Below are 20,175 nucleotides of genomic sequence, written 5' to 3'. Positions count from 1 at the left end.
GTGCTAAGAAGGCGGGAGAAATACCTTATATACTCCCCCTTTTAAAGGGCGACTGGGGCTTAGGGGACCCAGTCGCCAAATCCTGGTGGGGAAGAATCCTCATTCACCACCTTTAAGTTTTGGGCACCACTGTAGAGTCATTAGGTTATTTCGAAGCTAGAAAGATGAAAAATGAGCAGTCCTCGCCGGAACTCAAACTGCGGACCTCTCAAACACGTGTCGAGCGTGCTGACCGCTACACCATGAAAGCATGCTAAGATGGCGGGAGAAATACCTTATATTTATTGTGCAGCTAAGCCTATTTTTTTACCATAGCAGCAATATTTCTTTACGTTTGAAACTTAGCAGAATAGTGAATTAAGTAAGTTTCTGCACCTTCAGTGTCCTTTTGCCGAGTGGAACCAAAAGGAAACTTTTAGTTTTGTGCCCCGAAAAATGTGCCTTCTTGCCCGCTGGCCGAATCGCTTGTTTTTGCGCAGAAACTCTTTAATTGGAAAAATTATTTTTTTTAATGTTTTAACGGTATTTGGTGTTTTATGTTTATATCTTTCAATTTTTAATGAAAATATTTTGAATTTTTACGAAATGCTGGAAAAAAATGCGTATAATTTAATGTTCCGTACAAGGAAGTCATGTGTTGTAAATGTCAGATTTTTTCCTTTGGTTTGTCCATTTCAGACTAGTTATCACCAAAGAATCCAGCAACATTAAGTCTTAGACAGCTTTGTAACTAGCATTCCGCCGTGTTACGCAACTCTTGGTTTGCGAAATACATACATATGCAGAGATTTCCTTCCGAGTCCTCTCAGAATTTAATGGCTTTTGGATCGATTAGAAATTTCAATTTAAGCGAAGTTAATAATGCATCGCAGGCATTCTCTTCTCTTACACTATCGGAGCAGATGTGGATTGGCAGTAGATATTGGCCTCTGGGGACATAGAGGACTGATTCTTAGCTGTCAATACAATGCGCACTTCCCCATACCGAAGTGCAGTCACAATTCAAACAGAATGAGATGCTTGACGTCAAAGATATTTATTTATCTAAGAAAGCGATATACTTTCAAATATACATATAAGTAATGGGAGGAAAATTTATTGTATATATTGCTTTAGCTGTTAGTTAGTTTCAAATAGTCACAGCTGAAATTAAGTGAATCTTTTTCACAACTAAGGTAGACAATACAAACTTTATGCTTGTCATAACATACTTCAAACTTAACAAATTTGTTATTGCAAATTTTGCGTCCCGGAATTCAGTTTCTTCTTTAACTAGAAGTTAAAGAAGAGGTATAAAGATATTTCTTAGAGGATATTAATATCTTTTATATATACTCCTATTAGTAAAAATTCCAGTACCATAAAATATAATCAGAACTGAAGGAAATTTATTGCAGATACGATTTGTAATGATAAAACGGTACAATTAAATTTGCTTGTAAAGTAATTCAAGAACGTTAAATACCCAAAATTTGTGTTTCATGAAGCCACCATGCTCTGCAGTAGGAAGTTCTACTTGTATTGAATCGAACAAATTTTGAATGTGTACCAAGGGTAGCATTCCGCATTCCATATTAATCCTATCCGAGCCCTTATCTGATTCGTGTTGGTTGCAGCACAAGTATCACGAGTGCATTGCTTGTAAATAAAACCCCCTGTACATGTTCAATATAGGATAAATGGGCAGACGAAGAAAGAAACGATATCTCACAGGCTGAGAAGTCTTAAATATTTCTGGCAATATGTAGACGACATTGTTCTGTTGAAACATACCCTCCACGAATGCGCTGAATTAACAGTGCGACTTCTAGCTCTACAACATCCCTGATATAGCGGTTGTTGATGACAGTAGCATCAGGTTGTTGATGACAGTTCTTAGCAAACGATATCCTCCATCATATTCAAAGTCGCCACAGACCATCACGTTCAGCGTTTGTCCAATATGATGCTAGATAGTACACTCCGTAAGATGATATTCACACCTATAGCATCTAAGGTTATAGAGCATCTAAGGTTCACACCTATAGCATCTAAGATAATATTCGACTATATTTTCTAAGGTTATAGTCGACCTATAGCATCTAAGGTTATAGCAGACCAATAGCAACTAAGGTTCACACCTATAGCCTCTAAGGTAAAATTCGACTATATTATCTAAGGTTATAGTCGACCTATAGCATCTAAGGTTATAGCAGACCAATAGCAACTAATGTTCACACCTATAGCCTCTAAGGTAATATTCGACTATATTATCTAAGTTTATAGTCGACCTATAGCATCTAAGGTAATATTCGACTTTATTATCTAAGGTTAGAGTCGACCTATAACATATAAGGTAATAGTGGACCAATAGCAACAAAGGTTCAGACCTATAGCATCTAAGATAATATTCGACTATATTATATAAGATTATAGTCGACTTTTAGCATCTAAAGTTATAGTGAACCAATAGCAACTAAGGTTCACACCTATAGCATCTAAGGTAATATTTGACTATATTATCTAAGGTTATAGTCGACCTATAGCATCTAATGTTATAGCGGACCAATAGCAACTAAGGTTCACACCTATAGCATCTAAGGTAATATTCGACTATATTATCTAAGGTTATAGTCGACCTATAACATCTAAGGTTACAGTGGACCAATAGCATCTAAGGTTCACACCTATAGCATCTAAGGTTATAGTGGACCAATAGCATCTAAGGTTCACACTATGGCATCTAAGGTTATAGTGGACCAATAGCATCTAAGGTTCACACCTATAACATTTAATGTTATAGCGGACCAATCGCAACTAAGGTTCACACCTATAGCATCTAAGGTAATATTCGACTATATTATCTATAGTCGACCTATAGCATCTAAGATTATAGTGGACCAATAGCATCTAAGGTTCACACCTATAGCATCTAAGGTTATAGTGGACCAATAGCATCTAAGGTTCACACTATGGCATCTAAGGTTATAGTGGACCAATAGCATCTAAGGTTCACACCTATAACATTTAATGTTATAGCGGACCAATCGCAACTAAGGTTCACACCTATAGCATCTAAGGTAATATTCGACTATATTATCTATAGTCGACCTATAGCATCTAAGATTATAGTGGACCAATAGCATCTAAGGTTCACACCTATAGCATCTAAGGTTATAGTGTACCAATAGCATCTAAGGTTCACACCTATAGCATCTAAGGTTATAGTGGACCAATAGCATCTAAGGTTCACACCTATAGCATTTAATGTTATAGCGGACCAATCGCAACTAAGGTTCACACCTATAGCATCTAAGGTAATATTCGACTATATTATCTAAGGTTATAGTCGACCTATAGCATCTAATGTTATAGCGGACCAATAGCAACTAAGGTTCACACCTATAGCATCTAAGGTAATATTCGACTATATTATCTAAGGTTATAGTCGACCTATAACATCTAAGATTATAGTGGACCAATAGCATCTAAGGTTCACACCTATAGCATCTAAGGTTATAGTGGACCAATAGCATCTAAGGTTCACACTATAGCATCTAAGGTTATAGTGGACCAATAGCATCTAAGGTTCACACCTATAGCATTTAATGTTATAGCGGACCAATCGCAACTAAGGTTCACACCTATAGCATCTAAGGTAATATTCGACTATATTATCTAAGGTTATAGTCGACCTATAGCATCTAAGGTTATAGTGGACCAATAGCATCTAAGGTTCACACCTATAGTATCTAAGGTAATATTCGACTATGACCATCCTTGTACGCGATATTAGAAAAAGGTTTGATAGGAAAAGACGATCTATTCCCAATCGGCCCGCCAGTAGCTGGATTCATGATGTGATTGTAGCCGCAGGTATCTATGGGTTTGAGGCAGAAGAATCATGCGCAATGCACCACACAGGAAACGTCAGAGAATTGTTGAAACTGACAATGGCATACATGTAGCAGTGCTCCAAAGCTGGGCCAGATGTAGCCAAAAACTGCACGCTTCGTCACTGTCATTTTGCTGGTGTCATTCATGCCATGCTGACATAACATTTCGTGATCCAGCATCAAATTTGTGACTTTACCGTCTCTGAGTTCAGTGCTATCACTAATGAGGCATTATTCTTACTTGGACAGCGATTTCACGACAGAAAAATTCTTCTCCTCGCACGGGAGACATCGCCTCGGGCCCTTTGTAGCCGACGAGATATAGTGACTTCTCATGAACGGTTAGCTGACAACAAAATACTATTTTTGGCATTTGTGACCCTCTGTTATACGGCCAACATGATATTTCAGTACTCACACGTGCTGTTATTCTGAAATCCTAATTATTTGTATATCATAACCATCTTGGCATTTTTTGTAAGTTTCAGTTTATTCGCATGACATTACTGCTTACCAGGTTGATGTAATATGCAAACTCTTTATACTGTGGGTTTCCAACCTTTTATCTAACAGCTAAGTGTGTATGAACCTCTTGAACAGATAAGCGAATATTCGCTTTAGCTCAGACACAGATACGTAAAACTCAAGAAGGGTTAATTACACTTTTTTTTTTTTTTTTTTTTTCCAAAATAAGAACTTAACAGTCGGCGCCTTTCTCTGGGCTTGAACTCAAAATAAAATCTCTGGCTCTCTATCGAAGTCGGTGGAACTTCGACTTAAATACCGCTCTTACTCATTTGCATTAACTGCGATTCTAAAACGACATTCTGGTAGGAAATTGTAAGCTGAATTTAGGAAGGATAGGAAAGTAGCTTTAACTAAAATATAACTGTTAAAAACTTATGATAGACCTTACATTATTATTTCGAAATGTTTCAAAAAACCATCTATTTTCGTTGCCTTTCTGCATCAAATATTGTTGTAATCAGTCAGTAAATTTATTGATGGACTTTATTGATTTGTTATTTGATTGATTTATTGATTTAGTGAGTGAGTAACTCATTCATATTCACCTGCATCTTCATCGCAGGTTGAAATGATAAACACTTTAGAGAAATACATTTGTTAAGAATATATTTTACATTTTCATAATTATGTTTTTATCTAAACCTGTAATTAATATTAGTTATCTATTTTTAAGTATTATTATAATTTTTACTCGCTGCTATTACCAAATAATAGACCAAATCACTACTTTGATCTAGTATAAATTCCAGTTGAAAAGCAAACAATTAAAAAATATATAAATGAATAAAATGTATTCATTTCATACATTTTGGATATTTATTACTTCATGATTTGTTTAAAAAATTATTTACGATATCTATGTAATATGTATTGAGTGTACGCGCAAAAGAATGTAATGTACATGACATAATTGATCGCGTATGCTCGATACGTAAGAATAAATTCTTTGTTACGAATTAATTAATTTTAACAAATTAATAACAAACAAATTATTTTTTTGATAGATATCCTTATCGATCTTTCTTTTGAAAACTTATTGCCTGACAGAACAAAGTAAAGGGCAACGTTTGAGATATGTAAAAACTTAATGAAATTCATAAGAACTGAAATGCATCAAACGTAAAAGCAAAAAAAACCTTTAAAAAACAGGATATGCGATAAAAAGTAAAATGATAATTTGGTTATATGAGACTTAACTATGAGGCTTCTATTAATATCAGCATTTAAATTAAAATTGTTCAAGAGAAATTTAATTAAACTGAATGTTATCGTTCTCGCGTGTAGTCAAATCTACAGTTACCCTATATTCCCAAGATAAGGCTTTTATCCGTTATCAAGGATTGTTCGCTAAATGGGAGTGCACTGGCCTCACACTTCGAAAATTTGAATTTCCGGTGGGTATGGTGGTGTATTGAGAATACGGAAAAGCACACTAGGGCTATCTGCCTAGGGGAGGGATGCCTTCGTGGAAGACTTTCTAAGGGAAACTGACTCGTATACACGTTACACATGGGGAAAAACACTGAATTTCAGTCCGTTATATAAGCTGTCTGTGTGCTATCAGTTTTGTTACATGTTCAGCACATTTCTTTTATACATGTTGCACTATTTCTTTTTAGCTACATATCGTCAAAAATCATATCGTTTCAGATATGAATCTCCTTCAGATATCGTCAAGAATTATATCTTTAATATCGTCATATCGTTTCTTTTTGCTGTGATATAGCAAAAAAAAAATTTATTTTTTACTTTTAATGCATTTACACTCATGTCCATAAGTTAAGGATAATGCAAAATCAGGCAAAGGAACAGTTAGAAGCAAAACAAATTTGACTTATTTGTAAAGCTTATTTATTAAACAAAAGGTAAAGAGCAAAAAAAGATGCCATATGTTTGATATTATTTAAAAAATTAGCGATTTTTTCTCCATAAAGGAAATTTTTCAAAAAAAAACCTATTTACAAAAAACCAATATTACATGGTTGGTATGATTGTTAATACATTGTGTGTCTCCCAGATGATGCAACACAGTCCGTACAAAGCCTAGGCATGCTTGTAAGGATCTTAAGTTTTACTAACGTTTATTTTATTTTAAATCTTTACTATCACTTCTTATTTTCTACTTCCGGCCAGAATTATAAGCGTTTAGGTTTTTATGCAAAGTTTGTCTGGCGAAAGCCAAGTATTTAAGTTGTGGCTTTTTGCCAAGCGAGAGAGAGGAAGCAGTGAGTTCGAAGCAGGCCGCTTACCTTAGAAGTTACGCAGTTGCTTGTTGTCTTCCAGGCCAGAGGTTTTAATCCTCTTGATAAATTTTAAACGTATTGTAGTGTTCACAGTTCTCTGTACTACATACGCTTCCTGTTAATATAAGGCCAATCTTCCACGTTTATTATTCTAAAGTTAAATTAGAGTTTAGTTTTATTTTTATACTTTTACGTTTTGACCCCGAGTAGCGGGTCGGTGTATTCCGAAGTACGGAAGTCATTGTAAATAGAGAAAAATAAAGGGTTTTGTATACCCTTCTTGTGTATCGTGTTTACTTCCCACAGTTTTGAACATAGCTTTAGTAAGCTCTCTGTTCCGAGTCAGGCCCTTGCATGTTCCCGAAGAAGGTTAGAAGGAACATAGACCCTGATATGCTGAGTATCAAATTATCGATCTGATCTTGGGGGATATTACACCACTCAAAAAGCAATTCTCTCCGAAGTTCCGGTAAACATGTAGGAGGAGGTTGACGGGCTGCAACTCGTCGGCCAAGCATGTCCCACACGTACTGTACTGGAGTCAAGTCCGGTGAAAATGCTGGCCAGTCCATACGGGTGATAGCCTCCGATTGAAGGCATTCTCTTACGATGTTTGCACGGTGAGGACGGACGTTGTCATCCATAAACACAAATTGTGCGCCCATGGCGCCCCGAAACAAACGTACACGTTGTTCCAGAATGACGTCCCGATAGATTTGGCTTGTCATGGTTCTAATTTCAACATGCAGGTCAGTTCTGGAACCCAGAATAATTCAACCCCAAACGAGCACTCCTGCACCACCGTAACGGTGTCGTTCAATGATGTTTTCTTAGGGGTAACGGGTACTTGGAGCTCTCCATATGAACGTTCGGCGAGAATCAGACTGCAAGCTAAACCTGGACTCGTCGGAAAACATCACACAAGCCCACTGTTGCGGTGTCCACAATGCATGCTCTCTACTCCACGTTAACCGCAGGCGACAGTGAGTTGCAGTAAGTGGAACGCATCTGACAGGTGTACGAGCATATAAACCAATCTGCCCTAAGCATCTATACACGGTCTGCCTTGAAATTGTCGTACCAGTGGCTGAAGAGAGCTGACGAGACAGGTCTGAGGCTGTGCTCCGCCTGTTTCTTTTGGCAGTAACTGCCAAATACCGGTCCTCATTCGGCGTTGTAACTCTGGAGCGACCTGTGCTGTAACGTCTACTCACATTACCATCATCTTGGAATCGTTGCCAAAGCCTGGAGATGACACTCTGGGCAATTCCAAGTTCGTCTGATACTTCCAGTTGGGTACGCGCACATTCCAGACGGCCGATAATTCTACAACGTAAAAAATCATCCAAATGCGTCCTTTGGGTCATAAATATTCAGTTATTGCATTGAAATGCTTATAAAGCGCCTGCGAACAATTTTACTTCTTTGCCTGTATTCCTTATAGTATATGACTTTCTTACACTCTCGTCATTGTAACGTACCATCGGTGTCATCTGGTTACTTCCTGAAATTTGCATATGATTCTTGAAGATGCTTGTAGTGATTTTACAGGTGATATATTTATTTTAGTGTTCGATTTCCGCGTGACTCCGAATTATCCTTAATTTATGGACATGAGTGTATTAAAAACAATGCAACTTTTTGTATACATATTATTTCACATTTTTATAATCCAAAACATAGAAAGAACGAATAAAAAAGAAATCATTGTTCCTAATCATAAACTAATTATTCCTTCTAATTAATATCGAAATGAATTCATTTTTTTCCAGGTCTTCCGATCTATCCGATGGTATAAGACTCCATTTAATTCACTTATATTTCTCATGGGATTTTTACTTAAAGCACCATCATTATTAACAGAGCTATGGTTATTACTAGAGCCCATCCCTACGACAAAATCCCTATAAATATTGCATTGTCATTGCAAATATCATCTGTAAATTTTAAAAAAGAATTGTTCAGTAGAATTGGGTTTATCAAGCGATTTTAAGATTTTACCCAAACAGGTCAGCAGATAAAGAAAGATCAATCAGAATTAAACCGCTTTAAAAAAATGAATGATTTTCTACTGAAAGTTTGCGGAAGAGTATTTGCATGTATATTATTCTGATATATTAGCAAAGTTTTTTAATAAAATCAAACTGTATTTTTGCAAAGTATTTTTTTACATTGCTGAAATTATTTGTAAAGCTTCCATCGTCGCATTTCCCATAAACTATTGGTACGAAAGAAAGAATATAACAATTTTCTGGTATATCTACTAAGCGTTATTAAAGAAGAAAAAGTATCTCAAAAATTCCTAAAACTTTCTGAGAACCCAAACACAGCTTAACGTTCCGTTACGTGATCAATAGACGCCAATAACTTTTTTCTTTTCTTCTGTTGAAATGCGGGATTAAGCTGCGTGTTTTGGAGGTAATAATAGCAGAAGGTTGATAAAATATATCCTGTTTTGATGCTGATATAAGAACCGGGTCTCATTTTGCACTGTACTCTAGCTGAAAAATAGATACTGCGCTAAAACATTGACCCAGTTTGAGCAAAAGAATTGTCCATTCAGCAAATATTCTCTGTGAATAAAAACGTGCCATAGACGGTGACTTTCTTTTCCTATTCCTTTAGTTTTTGAAAAACCTCTGCAGAAGAAATCGATTGTTTCAGAAATTCTAAAAAATCTGATGTGTACACCACATGACTTCCTTGTAGGAATATTAAATTATACGCATTTTTTCTTGCATTTCGTTTAAACTTATTGGATTGAAAGCGCATAAACCACAATAGAATAAATGCATTCTTTAAAATTCACTCTAGTATTTGTTTACCACAGCGACACTCTGGCGCTAGATTCACTTAACAATATTATATTTCGTTCATATTATAACTCGTAATGCACAAAATTTATATCATTTAAAGAATAGAATTATCTAATCGTTGTCACATGTTTTATTCAAATACTATAATAAAGCTAGAATGATGTATAAAAGAAATTAAGCAAACAAAACAAAAAATAAACAGTTTTTCACAGATGATTGAGTATTTCTCATTCAATTAATTCAGTTCTCAATTCGCAAAAAGGCAAAAATAGATAAAAACTCAAAATATCTACATTAAAAATTACGAAGTAAATCTTAAACATTTATTTCCTCGAAAAACTTCCAGAAAGGATTAAGCATGATTTAATTGGCAATAATAAATGAAGGCGTTATCTTTGTTGTTGCGAAGCTAGGTTCCTTTAGATTGGCAGCAAATCCACTAGTCTCCTGTTTCAAATGTAAATATCAATGGCCGCCATTAAAAACAGGCTTAGTAGCAATTAAACAACTTTAAAATTGGTGATAATTCTAAAAATATTGCATACAGATTTACTAAAGGCATAAAAACCTTAACCGGAAGATAAGAACAACATAATTTAATCATTTTTAAAGCAAAAAATGTACAATTTACAAACATATAAGAGTAAAGAAACTGAGATCGCTAAGCCGGGTAACAGAGTGGATATATATATAAATATATTTATATACGTTTGGTGTGGCCGATTGCAACCAAAATACGTGGTGCACATCTACATGTTATAGCAGTCCTATATACAAAATTTCAACGTTCTGAGGCTACTCTTTTTTGAGTTATGCGAGATACGTACGTGCGTACATACGTTCGTACAGACGCCACGAAAAATTCTCTTCAGAATTCATTTTAAAGCAGTTTTGTAATTTTCTTCGGAGGAAACGAGTCTTTTATTCTCTCCTTACGTACAGTATCACGCAAAACATCGTTAAATTGCATTCGATAGCGGTCAAAATGGATATTTTCGTTGAAATTTGCTGCCTGAAACTTTTCGCGATTACAATACTTCCTTTTTACTTCGTAGAAGGAAGTAAAAATATCTAAATTCCGGTTGAAAAGAACTTTTATTGTCTACACTGTAAGTGTTTCCGACGACAAACAATTTTTGCTTATGAAACTACGGGGACGCAGGTTGCCACAAACGATTTTACTCTTAAAAGAAGATGGATTTTCTGACTAAGCCCAATTTCTGAATTTCGCTTTTTCATTTACTTCATCATTAAGAGATTATGCTCATGAATCTTCTATATCGACATTGCTTTCATTTTTTCTTGATTAGTAACAGTAAATGTAAAATTTCTTCTTGCTGAGTTATGTAGAATATTAAACACTTGCTTTTATTCTGATGTATCTACAGATAATCTTCGACTTACAACGAGTACCATTCCAGCGGTTTAGTTAGAAGTCTATTAAGACGGAATTCGGGGACTTGTTTTATTCTTTATATCTTTCATAGCATTTTTATAAATTAGGCTGTTATTTAACATACGTTTTGTTAAAATCTACATAAACTTACATAACTTTTGTAAACAATACATACGTAGACATGTGCATTGCATATACATCTATTTTGCGAAATTAATGTGTCTCTTTCTTTAACGTGTAATGAGCGAAATTGCAAAAATATATAAATTGTTTTTTAATTTAAAAAAAACTCTGATGTGGAGACCACTGGCTTCCTTGTACGGCCTATTAAATTATACACACTTTTGCTGCATTTTATTAAATTTATTTCCACGAATTTGATTAAAGATATATTTCTCATTCAATTCATTCAGCTCTCACCTCGCAGCAAAGCAAAAAAACATAAAACTAAAAACATCTTCATAAAAAATTGTAAAATACAGAAAATACAGAAATACAGAAAAAAATAAAACACAAAATACAGTTAAAGCAGTTAAAACAAATTTTTTACAAATAAATTACCGTTTCTAGGCAAAACCAAGCAATTCGGCGAGCGGATAAGAAGATAGATTTTTCGGTGCCCAAAAATTGAATGTTTAGTTTGGTCCCACTCGGCAAAAACACACTGAAGGTGCAGAAACTGACTTAATTGACTATTCCATTAAGAGTTTCAAATGGCGGCCTCTTTACGCTTAGTGCCACTTAAACTTTTAAAGTGTTGATAATTCTACAACTATTGCATGCAGATTAACTAAAGGCATAAAAACTTTAACCGGAACATAAGAACAACAAGACAAAAAACGCACAATTACCGACTGAGCTCACCGAGACGGGTGGGAAACAAGGTGGGAATATATGTATATGTTACGGTGAAACACCGAAATCTGGAGAATGTCGACTTTCACCGGTGAATGTCAGCATTCACATAGTCTCTTGGTGTATGTCCGAAATATTTTCCAAATACTTTTATTTCTGACTTACACCGGTCAATGTCGACATTCACCATGTACTAATGGTGAATGTTGAACATATAACAATATTATATTTTCTTCTCCGTAATTCAGTCGCGAATAAACGCACTTGAAACTCGAAATAAGAACTTAAGAACATGAGAACCTAAAACACTCAATAAATTCAAAATGAGAAAGGAAAATAATAGAAGTTAAAAACTTACTTAATTATACAGCACGTTATAAATGAGAAAATAAAATAACAGTAATAAAAAACTTACTAAATTATGCGATTCAAATCTTATTTATTGCAACAACTTAAACTATTATGGCACTTTATGACCTCTCTTTTCGACTTTCACCAGAGCATATCTGTGATTGTCGACATACACCGGTGAGGGTCCGAATATACAAGAATGTAGTGAAATATTCGGTCTTTCACCGACGTATTTGGTGAATGTTGATATTCTTCGGTGAAAGTCGACATTCTCCAATGTCGGACTTTCACGGTAACATGTACGTTTGGTGCCGCCGATTGCATCGATAAGGTGAGGTGCACAACTACATTTCGTAACAGTCCCATATGCAAAATTTCAACTTTGTACGGCTGCTCGTTTTTTGAGCTATGCGAGATACATATGTAAGTACATACGTACAGATGTCACGAAAACAAAAATCTTCTGAATCCATTTTAAATACATTTTACAATCAATATCCAGGAAAAGGAGTCCTTTATTCTGTCCGTACGTAGGTAAGTACGGTTGTTACACGAAAATATCATGCAAGTGGATCCGATAGTAGTCAAACTTTTGGACTTTCACCAGAGCATATCTGTGATTGTCGACATGCGCCGGTGAGGGTCCGAATATGCAAGACTGTAGTGAAATATTCGGTCTTTCACCGACGTATTTGGTGAATGTTGACATTCTTCAGTGAAAGTCGACATTCTCCAATTTCGGTCTTTTACAGTAACATACACGTTTGGTGCCGCCGATTGCAACGATTAGGTGAGGCGCACAACTACATTTCGTAGCAGTCCCATATGCAAAATTTCAACTTTGTACGGCTGCTCGTTTTTTGAGCTATGCGAGATACATATGTACGTACATACGTACAGATGTCACGAAACAAAAATCTTTTGAATCCATTTTAAATCCATTTTACAATCAATATCCAGGAAAAGGAGTCCTTTATTCTGTCCGTACGTACGTAAGTACAGATGTTACACGAAAATATCATGCAAGTGGATCCGATAGTGGTCAAAATAGATATTTTCGTTGTAATATGATGCCCGAAATTTTTCGCGATTACAGTTATCCCTTTACTTCGCAGAAGGAAGTTAAATAAACAAAATTTTAAAAAAAAATCTCTTCTTTCAATTTAATAAAACAACAGGTAAAAGTAAAATTATATGTTTGATATAAGAACCGGCGTAAATAATATGAAAAAAAAATTTTAAAGTTTTTAATTGACATGCAAATGTTTTGAGTGTTTAGGGAAATAAAAAATAATTTTCTTTTCTTTAAATTTACTACAGAGACTATAAAGGTAAAATTATGTTTTGAATTTAAAGGCAAGAATTAAATTTTAAAAAATTGATTTCATTGTTATTTTACTTGATATGAGTTGTAATTTTAGGCAAAAACAAATTACCCCTTTTTTAATTTTATAAATAAACAGAATATGCTTTAAATATTTTTACGGAATTAAAATCTACAATCTTCATTAAAATAAAATATGATAAATTAAGAAATAAATTTCTAGTATTTGAATAATAAACAGTAATATTTGACTTACGGATTGTTTGACTGACTAGTCACAAACCTGACTAGTCAAAAACTAACTGGAATATTGAAAAATAAGTATAACTATAACTTTTTTTATAATTATACTTATTTTCCAATAGTCCAGTTACTTAGATGTTTGTCAGATTCGAAATGTAAGGATAATCGGAACAACTGTAATTATCTATATTAATATCTTCATTCAAATTTGCAATAGCACCTGTAAGATTTAACAATGAGCAAAATTTTTAAATCAGGAACAACAAGAATATTTCTTTGTAATCTTTGCCAGTTGATAGCAGTAATAAAATAGTCTCTTTAGAACTGAAAATACGTTTTTTCAGTTCTTATCTGATAACATCTGCCTCATAGGTTAGGTTATTTAATTACGGCAAAGCCTCGAAGGCTATCTGCCTAACGGGAGGGATGCCTTCGTGGAGGACTTTCTAAGGGAAACTGGCTCGTATACACGTTACGCATGGGGAAAACCACGGAAACACCCATGCAGCCAGCCCGTTCGCGGCATTCTTATCTGATAACATCTGCCTCATAGGTTAGGTTATTTAATTACGGCAAAGCCTCGAAGGCTATCTGCCTAACGGGAGGGATGCCTTCGTGGAGGACTTTCTAAGGGAAACTGGCTCGTATACACGTTACGCATGGGGAAAACCACGGAAACACCCATGCAGCCAGCCCGTTCGCGGCATTCGAACCTCGAACCGAACTACCAGTGTTCAGCGACTTTACCGCTCGTCCGCTGGTGGGCCCCATCTGCCTCACAAAGAGCTTCAATTTATTTTGCAACATTCTTTTAAATTATTGATATCATTCATAAAGCATTCGTTTTCCTTTTGAAAATATATAAATTTTAATTTTACTGCCTTGTTTGATAATATGCAGTTTTACCGATTTTGTTTTCCAGCATTCTAGGTATGAATCTGTTCGGATGCAAATTTTGTAAGAAAATGCCGGACGGTGGAACCCAGTGCGATCGTAAGAATTTCGATTCACTTTTATGGGCAATTGTCACCGTTTTTCAGGTAAGCTTTTATAAATCGATTTTTATTTTTGAGATATATTCAAAGTTTTATTTATTCTTTGCTAAAGAGGCAAATAAGCTCCTCTCTCATGAGAGGGGAGGATTAATATTGTACTATTATGAACATTTCATAAGAACCAAGAATAGGCTGTAGAAATAGCAAATTTAAATAAAACTTTTTATTTGTTAACACTAGAAATACCTCTTTGAATTCTGTATTATAGCGTTTTAATCATCGTCTGCTTTTCGCTTTATCAGAATACATGAGCTGATGAAACAATTTTTAAATAACTTATAAGGTCAAATTGAATTTTATTTAATCGAAACAATAGTTAAACCTACTAAAATTGCCGGACGATTTATCTTCCCATCTTTACATTTCAGTACTAGAACACTAAATTCAGTACATCAATGTGGAAACAACTAAATTTACACTCATGTCCATAAATTAAGGATAATGCAAAATAACGCAAAGGAAGAGTTAGAAGCAAAACAAATTTGACTTATTTGTAAAGCTTATTTATTAAACAAAAGGTAAAGAGCAAAAAAAGATGCTATATGTTTGATATTATTAAAAAAATTACTATTTTTTCTCCCTGGAGCAAATTACAAAAGATCAATATTACATGGTTGGTATGATTGTTAATACATTGTATGTCTCCCAGACGATGCAATACAGTCCGTACAATGCCTAGGCATGCTGAGTATCAAATTATCCATATGATCTTAGGGGATACTACACCACTCATAAAGCAATTCTCTCCGAAGTTCCGGTAGACATGTAGGAGGAGGTTGACGCGTTGCAACTCGTCGGCCAAGCATATCCCACACGTGCTCTACTGGATTCAAGTCCGGTGAGAATGCTGGCCAGTCCATACGGGTGATATCCTCCGATTGAAGGCATTCGCTTACAAAGTTTTGACGGTGAGGACGGGCGTTATCATCCATAAACACAAATTGTGCGCCCATGGCGCCCCGAAACAAACGTACATTTTGTTCCAGAATAACGTCCCGATAGATCTGGCTTGTCATGGTTCTAATTTCAACATGCAAGTCAGTTCTGAACCCAGAATAATTCCACCCCAAACGAGCACTACTGCACCACTGTAACGGTGTCGTTCAATGATGTTTTCTTGGTGGTAACGGGTACTTGGAGCTCTCCATATGAAAGTCCGGCGAGAACCAGACTGCAAGCTAAACCTGGACTCGTCGGAAAACATCACACAAACCCACTGTTGCGGTGTCCACAATGCATTCTCTCTACTCCAGGTTAACCGCAGGCGAAAGTGAGTTGCAGTAAGTGGAACGCATTTGACAGGTCTACGAGCATATAGACCAATCTGCCCTAAGCGTCTGTACACGGTCTGCCTTGAAATTGTCGTACCAGTGGCTGAAGAGAGCTGACGAGACAGGTCTGAGGCTGTGCTCCGCCTGTTTCTTTTGGCAATAACTGCCAAATACCGGTCCACATTCGGCGTTGTAACTCTGGGGAGAGCTGCGCTCTAACGTCTACTCACATTACCATCATCTTGGAATCGTTGCCAAAGCATGGAGATGACACTCCGTGGCAATTCCAAGTTCGTCTGACACTTCCAGTCGGGTACGCCCACATTCGAGACGGCCGATAATTCTACCACGTAAAACATCATCCAAATGCGTCCTTTGTGTCATAACTATTCGGTTATTGCACTGAAAAATGCTTAGAAAGCGCCTGCGAACAATTTTACTTCTTTGCCTGTATTCCTTATATATCACTCTCTTACACTCTCGTCATTGTGACGTACCATCTGTGTCATCTGGTTACTTCCGAAAATTTGCATATGATTCTTGAAGATGTGTGTAGTGATTTTACAGGTGATATATTTATTTTAGGGTTCGATTTCTGCGTGACTCCGAATTATCCTTAATTTATGGACATGAGTGTATTTAAATGTCAGTTGGAAATTTAAGAACTAAAATAATTAACAAAATTAACCTCGACTAATTCCGGGATGAAAAGGCAATAATGACTTAAGGCATTGTAGAGGCATTAGGTTATTTTAAAGCAGGAGATAGGAAGAATGAGCAATGCTCTCACCGAGTCTCGAACCCTGGACCTCTCGAATACGCGCCGAGTATGCTAACCATTACACCAGGAAGTCATGCAGAAAGGAGGAAGAAAAATCGCCGTAACATTTAAAAATCTAGATGTTAAATTAAAATTAAACTTAATTTTAATTTAGTGATTAATTTAAATTTTAATTTGTAGCTTAATACCTGGGCTTTGCTATTTTACTATTACTTACTTAATTTTCAATCAAAAGACAAACTCACCAGTTGGTAGTAAAAGCACTCAGCACAATTAATAATAGAGGAATTCCGCTACATGAGGCTGAAGTTGCTACTCTTCCTTTCTCTTAAACTTAGATTCCAGCTGCTATTCGAAACTTCCTTCATTTAGATATTCTGGTGGAACAGAGGAAACAATAGAAATGTCTGAAAGATTTTAATATGATAAATGACGTGTTAATTACGAGTTAATTAATTACGAGTGTTAATTACGTGTTAATTAATTACGTAAAATTAACTTTATACAGTTCCTCACTTTTATCCTGTTATATGTAATGTCGAGGAACCTAATGAACGGGTAAGCGAATAATCGCTTAAGTTCAAGAACAGAAATGTGAACTCAAGAAGGGTTAATTACCCTTTATTTGCTCAAAATAAGATTAACAATTGGCCCCTTTCTTAAGGCGTACAGCAAAGCCTCCACTTATGCTTAAACTCAAAATGTAAGAAATAAGAACTAACTTATGACTAACTAAAGAGATTTAGACGAACCTAACACTCCTAAACTACACTGTTTATCATAAATTAAGAAAAAATCACAAAAATCACAATTACTGAAAGAGTTACATATAGAATTTTATGAAACTTACCCGCAATATACAACATATAGTAAGGTATCAAATAACATAAAAATAAATTACCAGACAATTATCGTAGTATAGTATTAGCACATGTATAAAATGAACAAATCGAAGGTGTTAGTTTGCTAACAGGGAATATGGTCCCCTCTAGAAGCAATACAGCACATACAGTGATGCGTGATACTTTCAATTATGCGGTCTAATTATGCCCTAGGAAGCGAGATCAATTGCTCTTGCAAAGCTGTTGCAAGCGCGGCAAGGGTCTGAGGGGGCAGACTGAGAACAGCTAGAAGTATCTCTATATCATCCCAAACGTGCTCGATAGGATTCAAGTCCGGGGATCGAGTTGACCACTCCCTGCGCATAAATGTTTCCTGTTGAAGATAATCATCTATGATGCGAGCCCTGTATGGTCTTGAGTTGTCGTCCTGTAACAGGAAAGCATCACCTATTGCCCCGGCACATGGGCGCACATAAGCATCAAGGATGTCATCTCTATAAACCGAGCATTCACGGTTTCCGTTGGAAAGACATGGAGGTCTGTGCGTCCACCCAAAGAGATGCCACCCCAAACACAGACACTGCCTCTTCCCTATGCATCTCTTAAACGGATGTTTGACAGATGATAACGGGTCCCAGGTTCTCTCCATATCAAATAACGCCTACTATCGCTTTCTAGTCTAAACTTGGACTCATCCGTAAAGAGAACAGCCATCCACTGATCAAGCGGACATGTTGTCGTGCCTACTGCAAACGGTCCCTCCATGGCGTGACGTGAGCGGCACGCAAATGGCTGGTCGTCTCGCATACAGACCACCTTCTTCAAGCCTTCTACGCACAGTTGACGTTGACACCAACCTTCCGGTGGCTGCAGCAGGGGATGATCTAGGAAGAGTCGGAGAAGCGGTTCTATTTCTGCGTGCACATAATGTCAAATATCGGTCATCGGCGCTCGTCGTAGCAGTTGGCCGTCCTTGGTTGAACCTCCTAGAGGCCGAATCTGTGGTTTTAAATCGCCTCCAAAATCTATGGACCACAGAAGGACTCACATTTAGCTATCTGGCCACTTCTGTTTGACTTTATCCTGCCTCTAGTCTCCCAATGGCTCTCAATTGTAGTTCTGCAGGCAAATGATGCCTGGAGGTCATTGTAACGAATTGGTTATCTCAGGTTTCTGATGTCACTATCACAGTGAAATATGTGGGCTTGCTCTCAAACATGGACTTTTATTCTCCTCGCAGATGACGTATTCCGAGTGCAGCGCCACTAACTTGCATATTGCAGTTTTACTCAGCTACTCTTACTTGGCAACATATTCAAGTTTTACACGGTTTGGCTTATTTTTGAGGGAGTTATCACTATTTTTGTGATTTTTCCTTAATTTAAGATATCCAGTGTAGTTGACCCGTGATATGAAATTAGCCAGCAAACTATTAAAAGGCACATAATATGGTCGAGCGTAATAACAGAGTAGAGAAACGTAACGCAGCCCAAAGGGAAACGCGCGCTACTCAGAAATGCTCTCACTCTCTCTGGAAGTCAGTTAAACTCGACTTAAATACTATTCTCCTTCTCATTTGCATTTAACGCGATTCTAAATACTCGTTCTGTTAGTGAGTTGTAAGTTGAAGCTAGATGAGACAGGAAAGATGCATTAAATTAAAATAACTGTTATAAAATTAAAATATACCTTACAACCTCACAAACGTGTTTGTGAAAGCGTTTTATATTTTAAGTATCTAAAAGGATACCTGTTTAAATGTACCTGATACGCATCATTAAATACAAAATCCTATTGTTATTTAATACCTGTGGAAATATAATTTAGTTCAGCTACTGCTTTTATTTTAGCAACTATTCACCTGTCTGAATTTAGAATACCGTAAACTAAATACATGGGACTAATAGGTGAAAATAATTTGCAAAAATGAACATCAAATATACACCTCGCACAAAAAAGTGGACAGTCCCGTTCTACTGGGGCGATTAACGAAATTTAATTTCCGTTTTCTTTGTCTCAAATGCGGGACTTAAGATATATATTAGATTTATATACAGCATTGTTCTAACATAGGCATTTTGACATAAAATCGGATTTTTTTTCTGAAATGACATACCGATTTTGTTTCTTCACTTTTTGATTCTACGACTCAAATATGCTAAAGTGACGAGCTTCGTAAAAATCGCACGAGGGAGATTTTAAAAAAATTAGCTCTCAAAATTTTAGCTTCTTAGTGTTAATTGAATTTGTCGTATATTCATTTATATTCCTTTTCTCACTAAACTTACATGATTCCTTCTTTCACAGTTCGAAATTTAAGTTCAATCCAAATAAAATTCGCAGCTATTTTGTGGTTTGTTTTTAAAATTTGTAACTTTCATAAATTTTCCAAAATGTTTTGAATTATAACATATAAAATTTTTGCCGTCTTCTTAAAAGATATGAAATTTTAAGAATACTTGCAAAAATTTGACCTTTTCATTCAAAACTTTTAAACATGTACGTCAAGTTTTAAATTCACGCCTTTTGAAATTTAGTATATTTGTTATAAGTTATAATAACGCCAAATGTGCTTCACGCGCTTTGATAAAATTA

General features: G+C 35.9%; 1 protein-coding gene across 1 annotated transcript in view; it reads left to right on the top strand.

Annotated features, from left to right (window-relative positions):
- Window positions 1–20,175, top strand: part of LOC118186048 (voltage-dependent T-type calcium channel subunit alpha-1G-like) — a 283,525-nt gene that overhangs the window by 93,486 nt on the left and 169,864 nt on the right. The window contains exon 12 of the mRNA XM_085816460.1: window positions 14,554–14,671. Within this exon, the coding sequence (XP_085672586.1) occupies window positions 14,554–14,671 (118 nt within the window). The remainder of the gene's footprint in view (window positions 1–14,553; window positions 14,672–20,175) is intronic.

Source organism: Stegodyphus dumicola, chromosome 5 (genome assembly GCF_044657685.1).
Source record: "Stegodyphus dumicola isolate Sdum_Otavi_A_Nest chromosome 5, ASM4465768v1".
Taxonomy (NCBI): domain Eukaryota; kingdom Metazoa; phylum Arthropoda; class Arachnida; order Araneae; family Eresidae; genus Stegodyphus; species Stegodyphus dumicola.
Note: the sequence above shows the minus strand (reverse complement) of the source record. Positions and strands in the feature narration are given on the sequence as shown.